General features: G+C 37.0%; 1 protein-coding gene across 2 annotated transcripts in view; it reads right to left on the bottom strand.

Moving 5' to 3' along the window:
• RANBP9 (RAN binding protein 9) overlaps window positions 1-16,185 on the bottom strand; it is a 30,259-nt gene extending 14,074 nt beyond the window's left edge. For both annotated transcript variants that reach the window (XM_035317007.1, XM_035317006.1), the window contains exons 1-3: window positions 16,041-16,185; window positions 4,587-4,639; window positions 2,911-3,078 (exon numbers count right to left, since the gene is read on the bottom strand). In XM_035317007.1, coding sequence (XP_035172898.1) covers window positions 2,911-3,078; window positions 4,587-4,635 — 217 coding nt within the window. In that variant the 5' untranslated portion in view covers window positions 4,636-4,639; window positions 16,041-16,185. The remainder of the gene's footprint in view (window positions 1-2,910; window positions 3,079-4,586; window positions 4,640-16,040) is intronic.
• Window positions 16,186-21,446: the final 5,261 nt, after the last annotated feature.

Genomic DNA, 21,446 nt, shown 5'->3' on the forward strand with positions numbered 1-21,446 from the left:
GGGTTCTAGTTACATTTTCTGAAGTATATCATTATATGTTTAGAAAACTCACCCAAACTGTCTCAAAATTAGCAGTTAAGTCTGGTGACATCCATGATGCTTAGGTACAACTCATGTGCTTGAATAATAAAGGGCAACACTTGGCAAAGAGTAATTTTCATTCAAAAGCTCTTAGTTTGGCTTGATTTTTCACAACAGGGTCTAAGATTTAGCAAGCAATATACAGATACACAAAGGAGCATGAAAATTCTTGCTGTAGATTAAAATTTACAGGAAAGAAAAACATCTGAAGTTATTTTTTTCACTTGCATGTCTTAATATTGAGACGTCAAGGCTTAGCAGTGTCTATTCTTGTTTGCTATTACTTTTCTAAGTAGGCATTATCTTTATAAGAGTAGCACATGACTATAATACTTCAAACCAGGCTGGAAAATGTTTCGTTCTAATCCACCCCAGGGTGTTTTGGTTTTTGAACAGAATAGCTTGATATCCTGTTATATAATTAAAAGCATCTATCCACCCATAAGACCAGGACAGTGATTTTGCTGTCTCAGGATTAGAGAAAAATCTGACCTCTATACACTTGAGGAACTTCAAGCAGATTAAGGGGAAAAAAGCTTTCATTTAAAAATAAATAGGAGGAAGTCTACTTCTGACAGCCAAACGGTGAAAGTATTCCACAGTTGTGTTTATTGTTGATTTTTTTTCAAGCACATAATTCAAATCCACTTACACCCTCAAACTTGTATTTATTTCTACAGCCACTGCCTTTTCAAATTTAAGATTAAAACAAAAGCTTTTAACCTTTTGTATTAAATTTCATCCCTGTTTTCAATCTCCATTCTTCACCAAGACTTCAAATCTCAATAGCATCTGGAGTTCTTGCATCTTTAATACAAAAGGATGATGCATCTAGTGAATCTTGTCACATCCCAAAGCTATCATTTTTACTTACTACCTGTTCACACCCTACTTTTTATTATTATTTACTTATTTCTAAGTTATAAACGCTTTTTTTGTTTGACACATTTTGACATCCAACTCATCCTTTTCCAAAACGATCATGGCAGTTGTTAAGCTCAATGGACAAATACTCAAATACTTTGTCCTTTTTTTGCTGAGCCAGAAATTTCCAATGCTCTAGTTACCTCTGTAGCCAGAGAAAAAAACCTAAGTGTCCTCCATGTTGCAGTTTGATAGGAGTCCTGGACAACAAGCAGCAACAACTCATCAAGACAGCTAAAATTTCTGGTTTCTTTTTTCCCCTACACACATAATCAGAGCTCCTCTGCTCACCAGGCTAGCGAAGCTCACCACAGCAGAACAGCTGTCAGGTTTCCTTCTGGAATCCATGAAGCATTTCTCTGAGTTTGTTTGAGATTATACTATACTGGTCTCTCCTCACCTATACAATTCTGTTCTCCTCTTTAAGCAGATTTTACTCTTTTGGAGTGTTATTCAACAGTTGGCCCAAGCCAGTCTGCTTTAAGACTTTCACTGATAGAGAAGGTTCTACCCCCCCCCCCCCCCACTTAGCTCTTGTATGCACATGACCACAAGAACAGTCAGAAGAACAGTGTCTGTGCTTGATCAGCCACCTGATCTAACTTACCTGTAGCCATACTGCTACTAGCTCCAAAAATGGATGAAGGTAGACTACCCTTCTTAGCTTTAACCAAGATTAGAATCAATTAAATGAGCCCTTATCTTCCATTTTGATATATACCTGAAACAGGGCGAAAACCAAACTGCTACAAAACGGATGATTCAAATGTATATAAACTCATTCAGCTCAGAAGAAATATTAAATCATGACAGAATCACAGACAAATTTCCTTAAAAGTGACCTCTGGAGGCATTTAAGCCCAGCTCAGAGTAGGTGGTAGTACAGCTCCCAGGTTTGATCTGTCTGCTCAGATCTGAGCAAACATGTAGCCTTGTTCTGAGAAAGAAGAAGAATCTGAACCCTGTCCTTCCCCTTACTACTTTCCAAACCTCCTATGTGCTTGGAAATGTGAGAAAACAAAACAGTGCTTTTAAGGCTTCATAATTTCAATAATCTCTTATTTCAAAATAGCTTCTCCTCATGTTTTCATTCTCCTACCCATGACAAACAGCTTATTTCCTCTTTGTGAGCCTTATCCCTTGAACCCTCCTGCTTCCCTCAGCACAATTACAGCATCTCTTCATCAAGTCCCAAGCCCTTACTTTCTCCTTAATGCAGGAAATAGATTTTTTGTTCTATTCTTGCAGTACCACATATTTTTGCTCATTAAATTACATAGTTACTGAATTACTGTATATATATCATTAGAAATTTTCTCTCTATCCCCCGCCATCTTCAAACTCAAGAACTGTCTTGCAGTGTTGCATAATGCTAAACTCTACCAAAAGTATCTAGTGGACTTAATTTTAGCACAAATTCTATAATTTGTGGCTTTATCCCAACAATGTAGGACTCCAAACTGAGAATCCAAAATACACCGTTCTCCAAGATACTTACAAAAATAATACTAGTTTGATATAAGGTTCTCGTGAAGATTAGGTGTTCCCCATATAGCAGAAATTTTAAATATATCTGTTCTCCATTTCTTTGATTCTCTAACATCCATCACCTTGTATTAAAAGTATCAAATATTAATTGTGGCCTCAGGAGCAGATTTCATAACTGCAGATCCTATGGAATGAGATGCTATGGCAAATTCTTCCACATCCACAAGGCATGTTAGTGCAAGCGATACGTAAGAAGTTATTCTTCCCAGTTCTTTAGTTAGTACATATATTACAAGATTATTGAAAGAAATATTCAAACAGTGCTCCTAACGCGAGGACGGTTTCAGATATAACACACACAGGAAGCATCAAATTTAGAGACATAATGCGATCATTAAAGATAATGATTCTCCATACCCAAGCTATGTCCATTCTTTGTGTAGAAGCAGGTATTATTGATAAGGTTGACACAACAACCAATGACATCACCCGTAGTAAACGTTGGACCATAGGGTTGTCCGGTTCCAGAGGAACAGAATGAATGTCCATCATCTCCATGGTAACCATATGAATGTTTATCCCAACCTATAGAACAAAGCATTTGCAATTTATTAATTTCCTTTATCACGAAATAGTGGAAAGACTAAGCAAAGTTAGCATGATCTAATGAGGTTAGTAAGATTATTTATTATGTTCAATTTTATAAGATTCCTTATGTAACTAACAAAGCTGATAATTTTTTCTAAATAACGACAGCTTCTTTTATCAAAATGGCTGAACAGGTAACACCATTTGTAGTACTTAAAAGGCAACACAAATTCAGAAAACATGTTTTTGCTTTAAGCAAACACGCAGAATTATCAACACCAAAAATAACATCAGCTACAATGTTGAAATTTCAAAGCTGTCTGTAGATCTGACATGTCCCAGTAAAGCAGTGAAGATCCTCCTGTTCTCCCTTTCATCTTACAAAACTATTGCAACCATATGTCATAATCAAATTCTTCCTGGCTAAAACCCAGATATGCATCTCTGGGGAAACACATTTCAACTCCTGATTATTCTTAATGACTATTCAGCAGCAAACAATCTCTGCACAATAGCTGAGTCTCTAGACTCAAAAAGAAAATGAAACTAACAAAAAAAGGGAACTACAAAAAAAAAGGAAAAATCATCAATACAGGTTAAAGTCACAGCCAGCAGGCAAATCATTATGTATGCAAATATGGTGCTAATTTTTCAGGCAAGGAAGCTGTAGAACTAGTTAAGAAGCTTCATATTGTTGCACTATTCTCAACAAAATTCACAGCAAAAAATTATAGTCTGAGTTAATTTTAAAATATCTATTTATACTTAATACTCATACTCAAACTTAATGCTACCCACTAATAATTCATTACCCTTAGGTGAGCTAACAGCATAACCAGGACTTGCTGTTATCACAAGTGTTTCTTTCTACCACAGTGTTTGGGTGAGAAAATAATGCAAAAGAGACAGAATGCAGACACACACAGGTCGATTCAACATGATTTTATACTTGGTGAATAGTAATAATTTTTTTAAAAAATCTTTTTATATATATATATATATATAAATAAGACCGTGTCCCTGCCAATGTAAGGCAACGTAAGAGTCCAAACTGTGCTATACATCCTTATTATTAAGGCTGGAAAGGTAACAGTATGGAAAATGACTGGAAAGATCATTTCATGTTTGACAAGGAAGTTTTTACCTAAACTACTCATCTTTATCATCACAAATTCAGTTTACAGAGCAAGGAAATCTATAGCTTCATTTTTATTGAAACAGGATTATATTTTAAAATGTATTTGTTTTTTAAACAGTATCTGCAAAACGTTATCAATAACACTAATAGTTGAGGCCAGTGGTACAGGAACAAAACATAGTAAAATGATAAAAAGCTAAACTTTTTACCTGCAAGTTTTACACAATACAGATACATAGATACAACACAGTGATGAACACTATGCTCCCTGGTGCTTACCAGAACCATCTTGTCAAGCTCAAGCATATTTCAAACCAAAATGAACTGTATCAGTAACTTACCAAATGCAATAAATACTAAAACATACCTGGTAACCTATTCATGTTCACACCCTGTGCTGAAAGCCCAATTCCCATGTAACTGTAAAAACAAAAGAACAGAAGAAATTTGCATTTCTTACAAAAATGCATATATATATGTGGGATGCTGTCAAGAAACATTACGCTGATTAACCATACACCAATTAAGCAACTAAGAGGTCCTTTAATACTGGCACAACAGCAAAAGAACTGAACAGAACAAGTCACTCCTGGTGTATATACTAAGTTTACTATAGACATAATTTCTGTCTTTGAAGGGGCGGACAAATTTCTTTTCTTTCAAGAATCCTAGATTTTCTATAGAGAATACCGATGGTAGCCATAAAGTTTAGAACATGAATGAAGAAAGTGGCCTAATCACATTTTCATTTAATGTACCTAATCAGTTCTACAGAAAATCTGGAATGAGTAACAAAATCTGGAGTTTACAAAATACATGGAAAACTGTGCATAATTTCAGCAGTAAAATCCATCTTTGCACGACACTTACAGAAATTTCAAACAAAAACATTAAAAGCCTGGGTCATGGAGCAGAATACTATCCCAATAAATTTACCAGTAATGTTATTTAGCTGTTAGAAATCTGTTGGCAAACTGAAGAGGGAAGATATCTTTGTTCTGCTGACCACTAACCTCAAGTCTAAACAACTTATTGCTAGGTCATTCAAGTCCAAAAAACAGCTTTACAAAGAGCAGTTTTAAAAGAGTCTGTGTCCAGTACAATTTTTAACAATTTAATAGCAAATAATGGAAAGTCAAAATGAGTAATTCCCTCCTCCCCCCCCTCCAATCACACTATTTCAAGTTGGTGAAATCAGTTTTACTTCTGTTGGTTAATCAAAAGTCAATTCACAACCAAGATGACTGGAAACCAAAAGAAAAGCAACACAATGAAAAGCTAGACTTTTACTAGCACCCCCAAAACAAACAAAAGACCCTACCAACTAAAACAGACTTCTAAACATAACCTAAGCTTAACATTTCCTAGTTTATCAAAATATGCAAATCATTGTGACACTAGTTCAAATTAACTCAGATTTGCCACAAAGTGCTGAATAAGCTGTATAAAAAAAATATTCTGCCATGCCAATTTGAAAATAGTTCACAACAACAGCATGACCTTTGTATTCTCATCTAGAGAAATTGCAATTTTCATGCAACTATTCTACTAGTAAACACAATTTAACCTCCTATTTAAAATGTTCCACATGAAATGAAAATGAGCAGGAAAACACAAAAGTCCTATGATTAATTGTGTAAAAGGGATTTCTGCTTTTTATATTGATCCCCTTCAATGGTAACCTTACCTGCTGCTACGTTTGATATTTACAAAGCCCTCCGCAGATAGTATTTTACTATGATACCCATCTTTCTCATCCTCCAACATACCAACAATGTGAAATAGAACCTCAGAAACATATACTACTGATACTACATTTAGAGATACTGAAGAGCTGAAGCAAAGGGCAGCAGACAAAAGGATTAGCCTTTGCTGCACACTAAATTACATCACTAAGGCACCACTATGTCAAAGTCAACAAAACAATCATAAATGAAAACAACAAGTGGAAAACCATATATTTTGTCTTAAAACATAAAGGTAGAGAATTGTTATTAAGGTAGTATAGAGTTTAATGCATGAAGGATTCTCACATAAAGACTGAAAATCCATTATTGTAAAGTCTCCTGTAAGTTAATTTAAGCCATTTTTTAAATTTAGTTTTAGATTACTATTGATCACAGAAAGCCTTTCAAACCAAGTCATATTAAAAAAAGCCTTCAACACAATCCAAGTTTCATTTCAGTATTCTTATAAAAACAAGATTAATGTTATACAAAAACAAAATGCTAGATAGAAAATGATCACCTAGGTAACACTTTGGTACTTCCTGTGTTTTCCCTTAGACGATCACAGAATCATCTAGGTCAGCAAAGACTATCAAGATCCTCAAGTCCAACCACCAGCCTGACCTTCCCAGTCCTATCGCTAAATCATGTCTCCAGAAGACACTGTATCACCTGAACCCCCCTCTTAACTCAATAAGAATTGGAAAGATGGACCTACTGTTTAAGATATCCAGGAAAATTTACGCAGCCAGGAGTAAGGACTTTTTGCCCACTGGCAGAGACCAAAACACTGATGACACCATCTCATCAAGGAGAGGGATGTTTACTGTACATATTTTTTTTCCCTAGGATTCACTTATGACTACGTGGAATACAATACCATGCCTCTGATGAAATGTTAATAGAAACTAAAATGAAATTAGATTAAAGCATTTTAAGTAATTGACAGATTTACTGTAGACACCTTTCAAAAGCAGAAAGGAATGGCTTCCGTTTATGGTTTAGAAGTTAGCAAAATTAAATGCTGAGCAATCAGGCCAGCTTAGCATTTGTTATAGTTGATGGATATTTAATTACATGTTCAACAAGGTATAGTTCAGTGTAAATTGAGGGGGGAAAGGACAGTATCATGACAGGTTTTAGCTGCTATAAAATTCATGAACACAAGTTACATTTATGCCAAACCTCTACATGTCACTGCTGTGTTTTTTTTTTTTTTTCTCCCCGCTGGGACACTTAACCTTCGTAATTTTAAACAGACTTCTGTTTGCTTTTTATACAAGTTTAGCTTGTATTTAGGTGTACCGTCATTGCCTGCAGAAAGACTTTGCTTCAGCGAGAAGCATTACCCAAACTGTCCTACGTTTCTCCTTAAAGTTCCTACCCCAGGGTTTCAGGATCAGAAAACCCCTGTCAGAGCTACACACCTACATTTTCCTCCCTTAGTCCATGCTAAAAACACAGGAGAGCGGAGGCAGCCACGGCAGCACTGTGCAGGCCCAGGCTGTTCCCAGTCAGTGCCTCACACACCTCCAGCGGAGCTGTCCCATGAAGGGACGTGTAGGCCGCGGCACGCCGTAATGGCGGCCCCGGGGAGCGGAGGTGTAAGCACCACGAAGAGGGGTGCTCGCCCTGACACGTAGCTCCTTCCCAAGCCAGGCATGACCCAGAGCATGGTCTGAAAGACCAGAGAGGGCAAGCAATGTTTTGTTGGTGCTGCTGCCCTGCCCTCCTCCCAGTGTACCTGAGCACGGTGCCTCCACCTCAGCTCCCTGTCCTTTAAGTCCAGCAACAGCAGGATTACTTACATCAGCAAGTAATCGGCACAGGACCCTTTGCAAGCATCCCCTCTCGCTGTACATTTCAGCCCCTTCAGCGGCTTCTCATTACGTCACTGCTCTTACCTCAGCTGATAAAACCACAAGCGACATGTAAAACTAGTCATGGAATGCCTGACGTCAGTCCATGAGACTGGAGAGACAAGGGCTGAAACCTGATTTAAAGCACAGCCAAACTAGTATCAGGGACCAAGAAAGCAAGAGCACATACTCTTGATTTTTCATTTCAAATTTTATTTATTCTAGTTCCAGTCCATTAGATATATTGATTGTTATTTTAATGTCTCAGCACATCTTCTAATTTACATTTATCTGCTGCAAGTCATACATACACAAGTTTTCAGGAACACTACAAAAATAAAGAGTTTAAAATTAAGATTCAACTGTTTACCACAAAGTAAAACTAAAGTAAATGCCAAAAATACAAGCATTATGGTATTTTTTTCCACTAATACTGAAAATCTTGGGCTTCCCTGCAGTATGAGAAGCAGTAAGCTCACAGTAACTCCTCAAGTATCTTAACATTCAAAGAGCTAAATTCACATTTTTGCTGGAGCCCAAAGTTTCTGCCTGGATGCCTGAATAGGCTGTGAGAAATAAAAAGCACCAGAAACAAATAGAAGGAAAAAAATACCAGGAAGAGATGGTATACAACTGGAGACTACACATAAGAAAAAGAAAAACACAACAATTCATGTAAAAGACACACAATTCTGCATTTAACTCTTCAGGAAGATCTTTTAGCCACTGTAAGGCAGGTGTATGAAAGATCTTTCAACCTCAAAGCTGGTAATAATCAGAATTCAGGCTAATTACATATTATGTCTCCCCTGCCCCCATCCCCCCCCCCCATTCCATAAGGAATCCAGAATCTCAAGAACTCTACCAAATTAAAGGTACTTTGGAAAGCTTACTAGTGGCCATAGATAAGTTTAAGTGTTAAATTACCTCTTCTCTAGTTAAAAAAAAAAAAGTGTTGAATATTTGCTGGTTTTTTATTTATTTTTAAGACAAGCAAAATGATTTAGCATAACTTTAAGTAATGACAAAAATGTAACAGCCTCCCTACTACAGAAATGAGTAAGCTATCTGCAGAGTCAAATTCCTTCTGACTTTCACAGGGCCTGTGTGTTCTATTAACAACAGTATAACTGGCAGAACTGCTACATCATGCCTTGAAATCCAAGCTACGTTGGTGATGATGAAAATAATCAAGCTTGTATCTTATCTCCTACATGCTATAAAGAAAGGAACCTAACATCATACAGTGGTAAAACCCCCGTATCCATAACACCTGTAAGAAAGTGACCTGAAATTCAAGCACCAAAAGATGTTTATACCCATAAATAAGTCAACTGAAAACATCCTATTGTTTTGGTGCATTTGAAATACGTCACACAACAACTGCACTTTGTTTTACTATTGAGTTAATATCTTAGAAAAGGTGTCTTTACAGACAGTGCACTCTAAGGTCAGAAATACAGCACAATAAGAAGGTATCTAAATTTCATCTTTAACAAAGCTAGTCTGCATTAAACTTTTGTAGGAATATGCTAATCCGAGATTCTTATTGTCTGCACAATCACAATAAGATATGAGCTGTTAAGTTTTTCTCTATTTAAATGTTTCAAAATATGCCATAGACAGTTTGAGTCTTTCATTTCAAACTGCAAACAAGTTTAATTTTATGGAATGTTTCCAAGGAAACAGTATTTTGAATATGATAAACCCAGGTTTCAGATTAATCCAGTTCTACATAGAGAAGGGTGAAAAAAAAAAGTCAGTCAGTCATCTCTGGTAGCGTTCAAAATCGTTATTCCTGTAACATTTTCCTTGTAATTCCGATAATGTTCCCAGAGATGCTGATTTACTGATCTAACCTTCAGACAACCCTCTCAATTCCTGAGGTTGCACAATTTTTGTCTAGTGACTTTTCTTCCTGAGCACAAAAGCCTTTCTGGTGACCATGCTGTGGAAAAAGGATAGCTGCACAGACAATAAGATAATGCAAGACAGAAAGATTATTATGTATGCACTTTTTTATGTTATTGAGCCTTCTAACAAAGGAATATCTTAAGATTTTGCAAAGAGCAGCAACCAAGAAATGAAGCATTCTCTTGACTTTCCATATCAACAAAAAACTCCTCTCTTGTTCCAGTTCCGTGTATTTCTGACCAATTAAACACAAACCTTAAATAATCCTCTTCCACATTTAGATATTTGACAAGTGGAAATGAAGTGCAACTGTCTCCTATTCTCAGGTTAGAAAAAAAGGTATTGCTACAGTTTAAGAGAAGATACACTTGCTGTTTCATGATCAGATCTCTTCTGGCAGCTGCTGCCTTTCAAATGGAGGCACTAATGAAGTAAAGCTACTTCAGACTTTTTTTGTATCAGATTTGACTTTATACACAAGTACTCTGCTAGTAATGCCCAAAGACATAACAACATATAAATAGAAAGTGTGCATGTTTTGGTAACATGTGACTGTTGTGGTAACAAGTAACTGCTTTCTGAGGACACTAAATTACAAAAATAGATCTTAAAACCACACAAAGTTTTTATGTTAGATTAGTAGCATACAAAACAAAAACAAAACAGCAATTGAAGACATTCTGTGTTTTGTTTATTGGTTTATGCATTTGTTTTGAACAAGAACACAAGCATACTGGATGCTAAACGGAAAAGCCAACCTGCTGCTCCAGCAACATTTTTGCAATAAAGCATGGTTTCTGTTTAAAGATTTACACACAGGCTCTAAAAGACAGCAAAGCACTGGCGCTTCAAATACACATCACTCAAAAACACTCAAATTCAGGCTAAACCATAGGTATGGCTGTCATGGAAACAGAAACTTAATTCTGATGGTTATTTGTTTGCTTTGGATAGTTATTTCTCATTATTTCACTCACCTACAGTCACTCAGTTCTTCATTCACCTCACCACATACACAATGCTTACTGCATAATACAGCCAAAACATGACTGACTGTATGGACAGTGTTTAAGAATAGCCATAATCTTACAGATGCCTACAGCCTTATCAACAACACTAGCAGAAACACACAGATATAGCTGCATGAGTTGCTGTAGTAACATTTTATTTAAGTATAGAACACTGAGAGGAACTTACACCTGCAACAAAGCCTGTTCATGAAGATCTGCATCGGTACGACCTCACTAGAGACTAAACAACCACACTCACAGAAGTGTAAGCTAGCCCTGTGCTATCTGCTAAAAGACTAAAGCCTTTCTAAACTTTTTTTTTCCCCTTCCAGACAACTAAATACTTACAATTCTTGTTTTCTTTTTTTTTTTTTTTTTTTTTTTAAATCATGTCTGCTTAGAGGATTTTTCATTTTAAGTGTACATCTTCCTCAGTGATTCTAAAAGCATTAAAAACTATTGAGAAATAAATTACATTTGTATCATTTGCCCATTGCTAGCAACTAGCATTAACTGGGCTAGTACCATGACCAAAAGTAGCATTCCTCCCTACCTGGTAGATGCTCATTTCTGCTCCAAGCCCCTCTTTCTTATGCTGCCATACCTACTCATCAAGCCATACAGACATACTGACAACTAATCATGCTGAAAAACAACTCAATCTTGAGGCCAACTTTTGGAGAATGAGCTACCTGATCAGGTTTATCATGTAGCTAACACAGTTAAAAACTGGGACAAGGGAAGAGACCTCAGTGAGTGCCCAGACTGCTGCTTCTCATGGCTCCATCACCACAAAGCATTTAAACCACAGCTTAGAATAAGAATTGGAAACATTCAAAAACCACTGCCCTGACTGGAAAAGGAGCGATTCATTACAAGAATCAACAAGCCTAGGACTGAAATTCCTGCAGAAACGGATGCAGTAAATCACAGGAGCTGTTTACGGTGTAAAATGTCAGGACAGCATTTTGCCTCTGGAAGCCACGTAGCCAGTGGACACCCCTCGATGCAGCCCCTTGTAAAGTGGAACTGGAGTATGCTTATGCCCAGTGTGTCCAAGGAGCACAAAGAAAAGCCCACAGACTCTTAACTGAGGAAGATGAGATAACTCTACACTGGTCCAGAAGGATGCCCTGAGAAACATCCAACATCTGTACTTTACATAAACCATGAGAGCATCATGCAACTATCTTTCAGTCGTATAAAAACGTTTACTGGTATCTGAAATAAGATGTGGGGCTGTAAGGCATTACCCCTTTACACAAAGCCAGAGGAGCTATATATGTCAAAGTTTAGCACATCTCAGCTCAGTAAAAGGCAGCATGAGAAGACTGAAATCAAGATTTGAGAGAGACCGCAAAAAGTCCCACTTGCATATAGCTACCTAGCTAAGTGAATGGCCACCATGGTTGTCATTTCTGGGAAGTGAGGAGACAGGAAGTTTAGTATTGTAACCAATTTCCAAGTCACAAGAACAGGTCCATAGGACTTAGCACACCCTTGCTCTTAACCATTCCTAGACCACTGATGTAGTTTGGTATAATTAAGCCTCCACCCTAGAAACTTGGATGAAACTAAAACCAGAGTTGTGCACAAAAAGCTACACAACGCCTGTCTCGTTCTTTTGAGAGGTATATTAAGAAATTACAGAAAGAGCCTATATATACACAACTTCTGGTTCTTTGATTAAGCAATTTCAAGTGAACACTTCTGAGATTAGGAAGGCCTGATTTAAAGCTACAACTATGTTTAGCTGTATGTTTTTAATTTGACTTACACATTTGTTTTGTTTTTAATATGCTTTTATTAACTGGAGATTTCAATAGTGATCCAGGCATAATTTATTGCAGTTAATATTCCTCTTCCTACCATGCCTTCTAATCAGCACCTTAGTACTATTCCCCATACCTACACCCATTACTCATCTGCTGTTATCATCTCTAATCACTCACATCCCTGTCCATAATGCTTCGCATGAGGCCAAACAAAGCAAATGAGTATAAAAGGAGAATGTAAACAAAGAGAGGTCCTTAGACTGCAAAAGGAGGCATGAAATTAAAGAGGAAAATTGAAGAAATGCAGAACAGAAAATATTTACAGAACAACATGACAGCTGGTTAGCACTTTTAACAAGAACTAAAAAAAATGTTAGAATTATTTCACGTATCTGTACTGTAGCAGCACATAAAGGATCTTATGACTCTTCATGCCAAACACTGTGCAAATACCAAGACAGTTTTTGTTTGAAAGATATTTCAACCTTTTATTAAGCATCATTCTCACTTCCCTTTTTCTCATCTGTTACCATCAGTTGTTGCATAGCCCTATCATCGCTTCTCATTTAGTATCAAAAACCAACTTCACTCTTCATCTGCTCTGCAACACAAACCTCTATATCTATTTCTTATTTTCTACTGAGACCGCCTTTGTGATTTCTTCAGTATGTCCATAACGCCTATGATCTTCATAATGAGATCATTATGAACACGTGCAAATTAATATATTACATGCTTTCAAATTCCTACTCAAGACTGTCATTCCCAAATGCATACAGAATTTAGTGACTTAAGCCATCAGTGTAATGAAATCAATTCTGTTCTTAGACAGTAACAACATGCCATACTTGAAGCTGTGTCAGGTCTTTGCCCTATACTATAAACAGCTGTGCTCCTTTGGAGGACTAGAAATCCGTTTTGTGACTGCTAAGGAATTATGAGATATTCAAAATCATATTCCAGATCAGAGCCACAGTAACAAAAAAAAAATAGATCTAGACTAGGCTTTTTGTAAAAGGGTTTTGATGATTTGAGGCAAGTCATGCTAAGCAGAGTACACAAACAAACATAAATGCTGCTAGACTTGCCCATATGACATCATTCACTGATTAAATACTTTAAGCTAAGCTTATAAAAACAAATATAAAAAGTAAATGCTGCTGTCAAAGGAAACGCCAAAAAAACAGTATCATATAATCCATTAGCATTTATGAAGGTTGCAAGCTGTAGTGAAGCTTGCAGACAGATACTCGAGTTGCCTCTGGTAGTCTAGGATTTATTATTTTAAACAATACCATAAAAGAAGTCTGTTGTGCTTCCACAGTGAGGCTCAGGTCTTGAGAATAGATGCTTTACAACAGTAAGGGCATTTAAAGTAACTGACCATATTAGTTACAAGGTATTCCCCTACAGGTATGGTCTTTGTGAACTCTGTCCCCATTACCAGATGCCAAGAAGAAAAAATTTTAAGACTGTGCACAGACCCAGCCAGGTGATACACAACAGAGAGTGAGAAAGAACTAATAAACCCTATCAGACAAACTGGTTTCTGTAGACATTCTTGTATGCCTCTGCATTATATTCCCCAGTTTACTCACTTCAAAAATATTTATTAGTTTGAATGCAGCAGAACAGAGAATCACAAGATTCACATTGCATCTATTCAAAGACCTCTTGGTCCTGAAAGCAAGGTCTAGAGACAGGCGCATCCAGTGAGGCTTCACATCAGTTCCTGCTCTTCACCACCTAAGCTACATTTGGCCTTGACTCTGGTGCATAGTATTCCCTAGCACCCATAATATCTTACACAAGGCAAAAATAAACAGGTCCATTATGGAGACAACATTTCAAGAAGTGACACTGAAAAAAAAAAGGTCATAAGAGCAAAACAGTAATGTATTGCCACTGAATGAAAAAAACTTCCCACTGATTTCTTAAACACTCTTGGCAGGTAACTTCACAAGTCTGAGCTATGTGCATCTCACAATTAACCATTTCAAGTACAAAATCTTTAAATTATTTACTTGAAGATAAAAAAATCAAGAGTTGGGTAAAACGACATCCTCTTCCCTGTACACACATGAGCAGCATTTTAAAAAACATCATTTCAAAAAAGCTTGTAAACTAAATAGGCACAAATGTATTTCAGAAAGAAACACATGCATCACTAGGAAATCACAATACAAAATCTCTACTTCACTGCCAGCAACAGGGCAGAACTTAAGTGCTTAAGGAGTTAAGAAAAAAAGTTGTTCCTAAAACTGACAGCAAATCATTACCTGAAACACTAATTACTATTGTCTCAATTTAAAAATACTTAGGTCTTCAAAGTGTGATAAAAGCAACTGCAGATTTAAGATCTTTGCTAGGAAGAAATCTCCCAGAGAAAACTGTTGGAACAGAACTGATAACAAACCATCACAACCACCTCTACAAGGCAGCAGTAATACTGAGAGGATAATCTTTCAAAATATCCCTGCACAATACCACAATCAACAGTTTGATTACTGTTTTTGACTTCCAGAAGACCTATAGAACACTGGAAAAATGAAAGTAAAACAACAGCAAGACAGACAAGGAAAAGACAATGGTACTGAACTTCATCCAAAAAGCTATGAAATAGTTCTTTTCTGTCAAGATTTATTTTCACAACGGGACTTAAGTATCCTCAACATGTATGTACATTATCTAAGACAATAACATTTAAACCTAACTGGAACCTTGAAGCAGTACCGCAGTAAATACTACAGCATGTTATTTTAAAGAAGTATTGCTTCTATATGCCTACACAGGCAACGTAATCAGTGCCTCATGATTAAAACACACTTTCTGCCAGAAGAAGTGAAAGAAACTGAAGTGCTCTAGCAAAGACCCTATTTACACTTAAAGACTTTCCTGGGTAAGATTCTGTCTGCCTCAGAGTTAAACTTGGCTATCAACTATGCTTCAACAAATTGGTAATTCAGGTGAATTCTGGGAAGCAGCAGTTGTACTCACTCACCAACTTGTTCTTTCCATAGTGACTAAATCCCTCAAATGGATGGTGGTATCCATTCAGAACATTCCCCTTCATTCTTACTACTGTCCACTAACACAGAGCTTTAAGGTTAATTTTCCTTTTTTAAATGTATATGGCATCTGTGAAAAGACTGCACTGCAGAGATAAGCTTGTCTGCTACACACCCAAAACACTTTCCAAAAATTACCTACAGGTCTGTAAACCCATATAGTCAAAGAGCACCCTTAAAGGTAAGGGCAGGCTCAAATTATGTCATTCAATCCCCAACTTCTTTGTCAAGAGAAAATATGACGTTATTATGGTATCTATTGTGTACACTGATTTGTGGATAATTAATACTACAGTCAACTCACTTAACCAAATATCAGAGTGCAACTTCTCATGAATAATGAATTAAGCTACATAAAAAGTGTTAAGATATGAAAATAGCACTGATACCAAAGACATCTGTTGACTGAAAGAAAGATGATGTGAGACAGTATTTCAAGTAATAATTAATAACACATTCAATACTTACCCATCTCTTCCCTTACTGACAATTTTGACTTCAAAATAGTATATGCCACAGGCTGCAGGTATAGGATGTGTAGCTCGAACAGAAGCAGCATCTTTTGGAGTTTTTCCATGACCTGAAAAAAGAAATTACATTTAAAATAATTAAAATGTATTTTCAATAACTGCAGAAGGTAAGTCAAAAAGTACACACATCAACTACTCAAAAACAAAAGGCTTATGAGAGCAAGCAGTTTACAATATTCTAGCTAGCCTTGTTTTTATGCTAGAATACTTTCTTCCAAAAATAAGCTCACATTGTAGGCACATGCACTGCAACTAGCATGCTATGAGAAATTCTGGATATATTACTCTAAAAGGTTCTACTATTATCCAGAAGAAAGCTAGGAAATGAAGTTTCACTGCTGTAAGTAGTACAACTGAGAAAAGCCTACCTGGCTTTACAAGTACCGCATGATTTCTCAAATGCACAGAGTTTACTCCTTTTTAATAGACTGAACAATGATATAACCAAGTTTATTCCAATGCTTACTGCCACCTAGTCAAGTTATTGAAAATATACTCGAATTCTAAAGTCTTTCAGAATAAACATCGATCGCTCCATATAATGTATGACTTGTAATTCATTTCCACTTGTTGAATGCAATTTCAGGACAGCATTAATATTACAGCCTGCCACGGAGTTAATGTAGCTCCTACTTTATATATATATATATATATATATATATATATATATATATATATATATATATATATATATATATATAATCTCACTAGATATCAACTCTGCTACAATAAAAATGCCCGTCCCAGCTCCAGTCTAGTCTCAGGATGTTCAACTTAAACCCATGAGCCACTTGCAAGCCACTATGAGTGATTTTTTCCAAACGCATCACCCTCCTCGCAGCCCTTTGTTCCAAACACAACTTGGAAGTGGGCTTTTGGCCAGGTGACTTCTTGTACCAGCGACCTGTTCAAGCAAGCTCAGTCTTCCCTGGGCATATCAAAATCCCTCAACTATTGTGTGGAAGTCACGCACCGGATCACGGGACATTAAAAAAAAAAAAAAAAAAGTGGTAAGGTGGAAAGCATATTGGGCTTTGGCAAAAGATATATTTCAACAGTACAGCAGTTTGTCCAGGAACAGGATTGTCACAGCCATACAAAAAATCCATGCAGATGCCATGCCCAGTCTTGATGTGGATCTGAGACGCTGTTTTGAGTGTGCTGTACGAGTCACTCAGGCCTCAGCACTGCAGCCCAGACAGGAAGGCCTACTGCACCTGGATGGCAATCAATCTGTATATGCAAAAAAAATAACAACCCATCTTTCTAGTGGTGTTAACACCGGAATTACTGCTCAGGCACAGCTTAAACACATCTCATACGCAGCAAGTCCTGTCATACAGCAAGCAAGAAACTGCAGAAAAATGCTAAATGGCCTAGCCAGCCAGAAAGATCAGGCACAGCTGACCTACACCACTGAACTTCTAGCTACAGAGCCCTCTAGTGTAAACGTTGCTAAACCAGCAAATGCTTCTCTGCCGTAGAGCTAGCACCCACCATCTCTTAACAAATAACGTACCCAGCCAAGGAAATCTTTCCACTTCACTGTGACTGCATTTGCATGCAAAACTTTGCTAGCACAGCAAACTCTTTAGTCATTGAGATGAGGTTTAACCCACACAGGTTTTCTGATAGAACTAGCTTGCCTCAGAGCGTTACTACCTTAAGGCAACCAGCCAGATGCCTTCATTTTCTGGGTGTGAATGCATTGCTCACTTCAGTATGTCATTAATAAACGTTTTATATAAAGATGTTTCGATCACCTCACAGGTTTTACTATATTAAGCTTATTACCTACCTTTTGCATGCTGTTTTCAAAAGTCTCAGATAATAAATAAAGCAGTAATTTATTCCTCCACATACATACATATATATATAAGGCAGCATGCAATATTTTATTGTTCACTACTAGTACGTTTCCTCAGACTGAATCAAGCAAGGCAATAACCAAGTATATGATCTTAGAGCTTCTGTAAGTTTCCTTGGTTTTCCAGTGCTGGTTGCTCACTATTTAGCCACTATAAATTAGATTATCATGCTTAAGTATGCAGGAATCCTTCAGCTAAACATCCACCCAAAACTTTACGGATAGAACCCAAAACTTTACGGATAGAACCCAAAACTTCTGACAGACCCCTTTAATCCAGATACCTCTGATTAAATGATGCATTAGTTTAAAAATGGGGGAACAGGAAGAGACTTTCTTTTTTAAATGTCCTTAGCTTTTTACTTTAAAATAGACTGAAAAGAAGTTCCCTTGGTTACTCTATGCACTTGACAATCTGTGTAGTTTCACTTCGAGTCAGTCTCCTTATTTGGAGAAGTCTTCCACATAGAAGACTAAAACATTAGCAACTAGCCAAATATTATTGAAAATGTATACCTATTATGGAGGAGACCTTTTCTGTGTGCAAAGTCATTAAGTGTTTGGAAACAATACCAGTTTCAGATATTCTCAGCACCTCTTCCTGAAACTAGGCTCCTTCTTACACCCCCTCCCCAGTCCAGGCCACACCATGAACCAGGATTGATTTAACTGATCTGGCTTTATGAAACCTACCAGATTTTTTAAACAGCAGATCAGTTCCCTGATCCCATTTGCAGCCACACACAGCTGTCACAGTGCAAATAAGAGGTCATCACAGGAGCAGAAGTAACAGGATACCTTACCAGTATTGCCAAACACTTCATGTGGTGAAGCAACATGCTTGGGGAAGTCAGTGCCCAAAACTACTTTCATCCCATTAAACACAAAAGACATCCTAAATTTAGATCTGCTGGCCTTTTAATGTAATCTCATATGAATCCCATCTTACTACCTGAGCACACTGCTGTTATTTACAGTTACTTACAGTTATTTATAACAGCACAGTTATCAGCATCCAACAGTTGACTCCTTTCTAATACTCCAAATACCTCAACGCACTGGTTGAGCTCTTCACTACTACCAAGCTAGGCTGGACTACATGAGGAATCACGAGAAGCTGGTTATCAGGCAGCTTTAAAACAAGAAAGAGGCTCTTTACACAGTGGGCTACTGAGCTGCAGAATTTCTTACCAAAGGACGTCAGTGTTCAAGGAGACAACGAGCAAACTCCTACAGACGGAATTAACTGAGAAACCACACTCTGCTCAGAATGTCCTTCACCTTAAGATGTCTGGAAATGGAGAGGGAAACCCACCTGATATCATGTTGCTATGTTCTCTGGTCATCTCAATCCCCACTTTACTTTTGAATACAAAGGAACTTAGACACCCAACTCTGAAAGGTTACATGAACACTGCCCTGTGTTACCTAAATCAGAGTTCTTACATAGTTGTAAGCTACAGTTCAAGTATTAAAGAGAATACTTTTAAAACATGTATTGTATGACACTAAAAATTTATCATTTTCAGCATTAAAATAAGAATTCCGCCAACAGATGCACTGGGAGGAGAAGGGAAATCAGATGCAGAAAGCTTGAGCTTTACGCAGTAACCCTTGTCACAGATATGTTCAATCACTAGAAACATTTACTATTTAGTTTTCATTAAGTGTACAACAACTGTGAGTTTACCATAAGCTTTTTTTTAAAAAAAAGTTTTTAAGCATTTGCATTAATTTCAATTTAATCATGCTAAAGGACTAATGGCACTACTTTTGGTAACCATAATCAATCTAAATTTAAACTCTACGTGAAAAAAACATCTCACATAAAAACATCTTTGGAGAGGAAATCTCAACTTTCAAAAACCTGTTTTCTGAACCTAAATCTAAGTGCATTGTGCATATGCACCAAACAGTCCAACAGAAGCCTACAAGAGTGTTGACCTCAAAGGTAAGCGTGTTTATACAGTTAAAACCTTAAATGAAGTTTACATAAGCTTAACTGAAGTTATTTCCAACAGGTGGTTCAATTACTTCCCCGGACTGATGAAATAAAATAGTCAAGGCCTAATCTTCTGTTGAATTCATCAGAAGTTTTTACTGAGACCAGAAAAAAAAAAAAGACTTGTTTTTTACTGACTTTGCTTCAACTCTGCCCCCCCCATTTAAAAAAGGAAGACATCTCAGAGCTCCAAGGGTGTCCAAAGCAGACATGCTGTACTATGTCTTACACTGAGTACTGAATGTGCTTCAAGTGTTTTCTGCCAGCAAAATTGACACAAGCCTTGCCTCACAGAATGACAACACAATTATTACTATAGAATCCCCTTTTGTTTGTTACAGAAGTTGAGAGGCAGAGCTTGCACTGGAAAATAAAATAGAATTCTTTCAGTTTGGCACCAGAGACAGTTCAAAGGCAACTGAACTGTAAATAAGTGTCTGGCTAAGATTTCCTGGCCCATGACACATTAGAGCAAGTTCATGCAATGGCTGCTTACTCAAAATTGCATAACCTTTTCTCAGCTTTTTTTGGACAATCGTCACAAGACAAGTTAAGTGAAGTTACTAGATGACCTTCCATGGTTTTAATCACTAATGATTTATTCTGTTTACATACTTCTGTATACAGTTTCCTTCACGGTTGCAGCCTCAGTTAGGTCTGTCTATGTTTTTATCTCCTTATACTACATTGCATAGATTATTATCTACTGGAAACAGCTCACCTGTCTACTGGAACATTCACATTACATACACCATTTATGAAGCTGTTTTTCCACAAGATCTATGCAGTAATTCTGAATACTGTAGAAATATTTTTAAAGATGTCTTACCTTAATAGCTATGTATTTTGTGTAATAAATGGTTTACATGTAGTAGACACTAGTCTGAACCCTGTTTCCTCTACCACTTACCTCCAGCTCAGAGCTGTTAATATGACAATTATTTGATTACAAAAATTTTATTTTTTTATACTGTTTTTCACTTCTCCCCTACATAGATATACCACAAACAACAGTCACAAGGACAGCATTAACTTTATCAACTTGGACAGCTAACTGGCAGCAACACAGAAACATCCATCCATCCATCAAAAACCAAAAATACCCCTGGGTATAGTCTTTAACGTATTACAGTATCACTAATGCCAATGCATATGTATTTATTTCATATACAGATTTTGACAAAGCTTCCTAACCAAGAGTCAGAATTTGTAAAAGTGTAACAGAATTACTCACTGTGGAAAGAAATTACACTTGTTCTGGTAAACAACATGCCTGTCAGTGCATCTTCCCTTCAACCACCTCCCCATGGAGGTTTTCCTTTTCAAGTAACACCGCGATTCTGAGAGATAACAAAAGAATACGAGTACTGATCCTTGGGGTTTGTTCACCCCAATAAAGTTTAAAGAGTGGTTATCTTGAAGCCAGACTATGTGATTGATTTTAAGTCTTCACCCCTTAATCAATACCTGGTTTT

Source organism: Oxyura jamaicensis, chromosome 2, assembly GCF_011077185.1.
Source record: "Oxyura jamaicensis isolate SHBP4307 breed ruddy duck chromosome 2, BPBGC_Ojam_1.0, whole genome shotgun sequence".
NCBI classification, from domain to species: Eukaryota; Metazoa; Chordata; class Aves; order Anseriformes; family Anatidae; genus Oxyura; species Oxyura jamaicensis.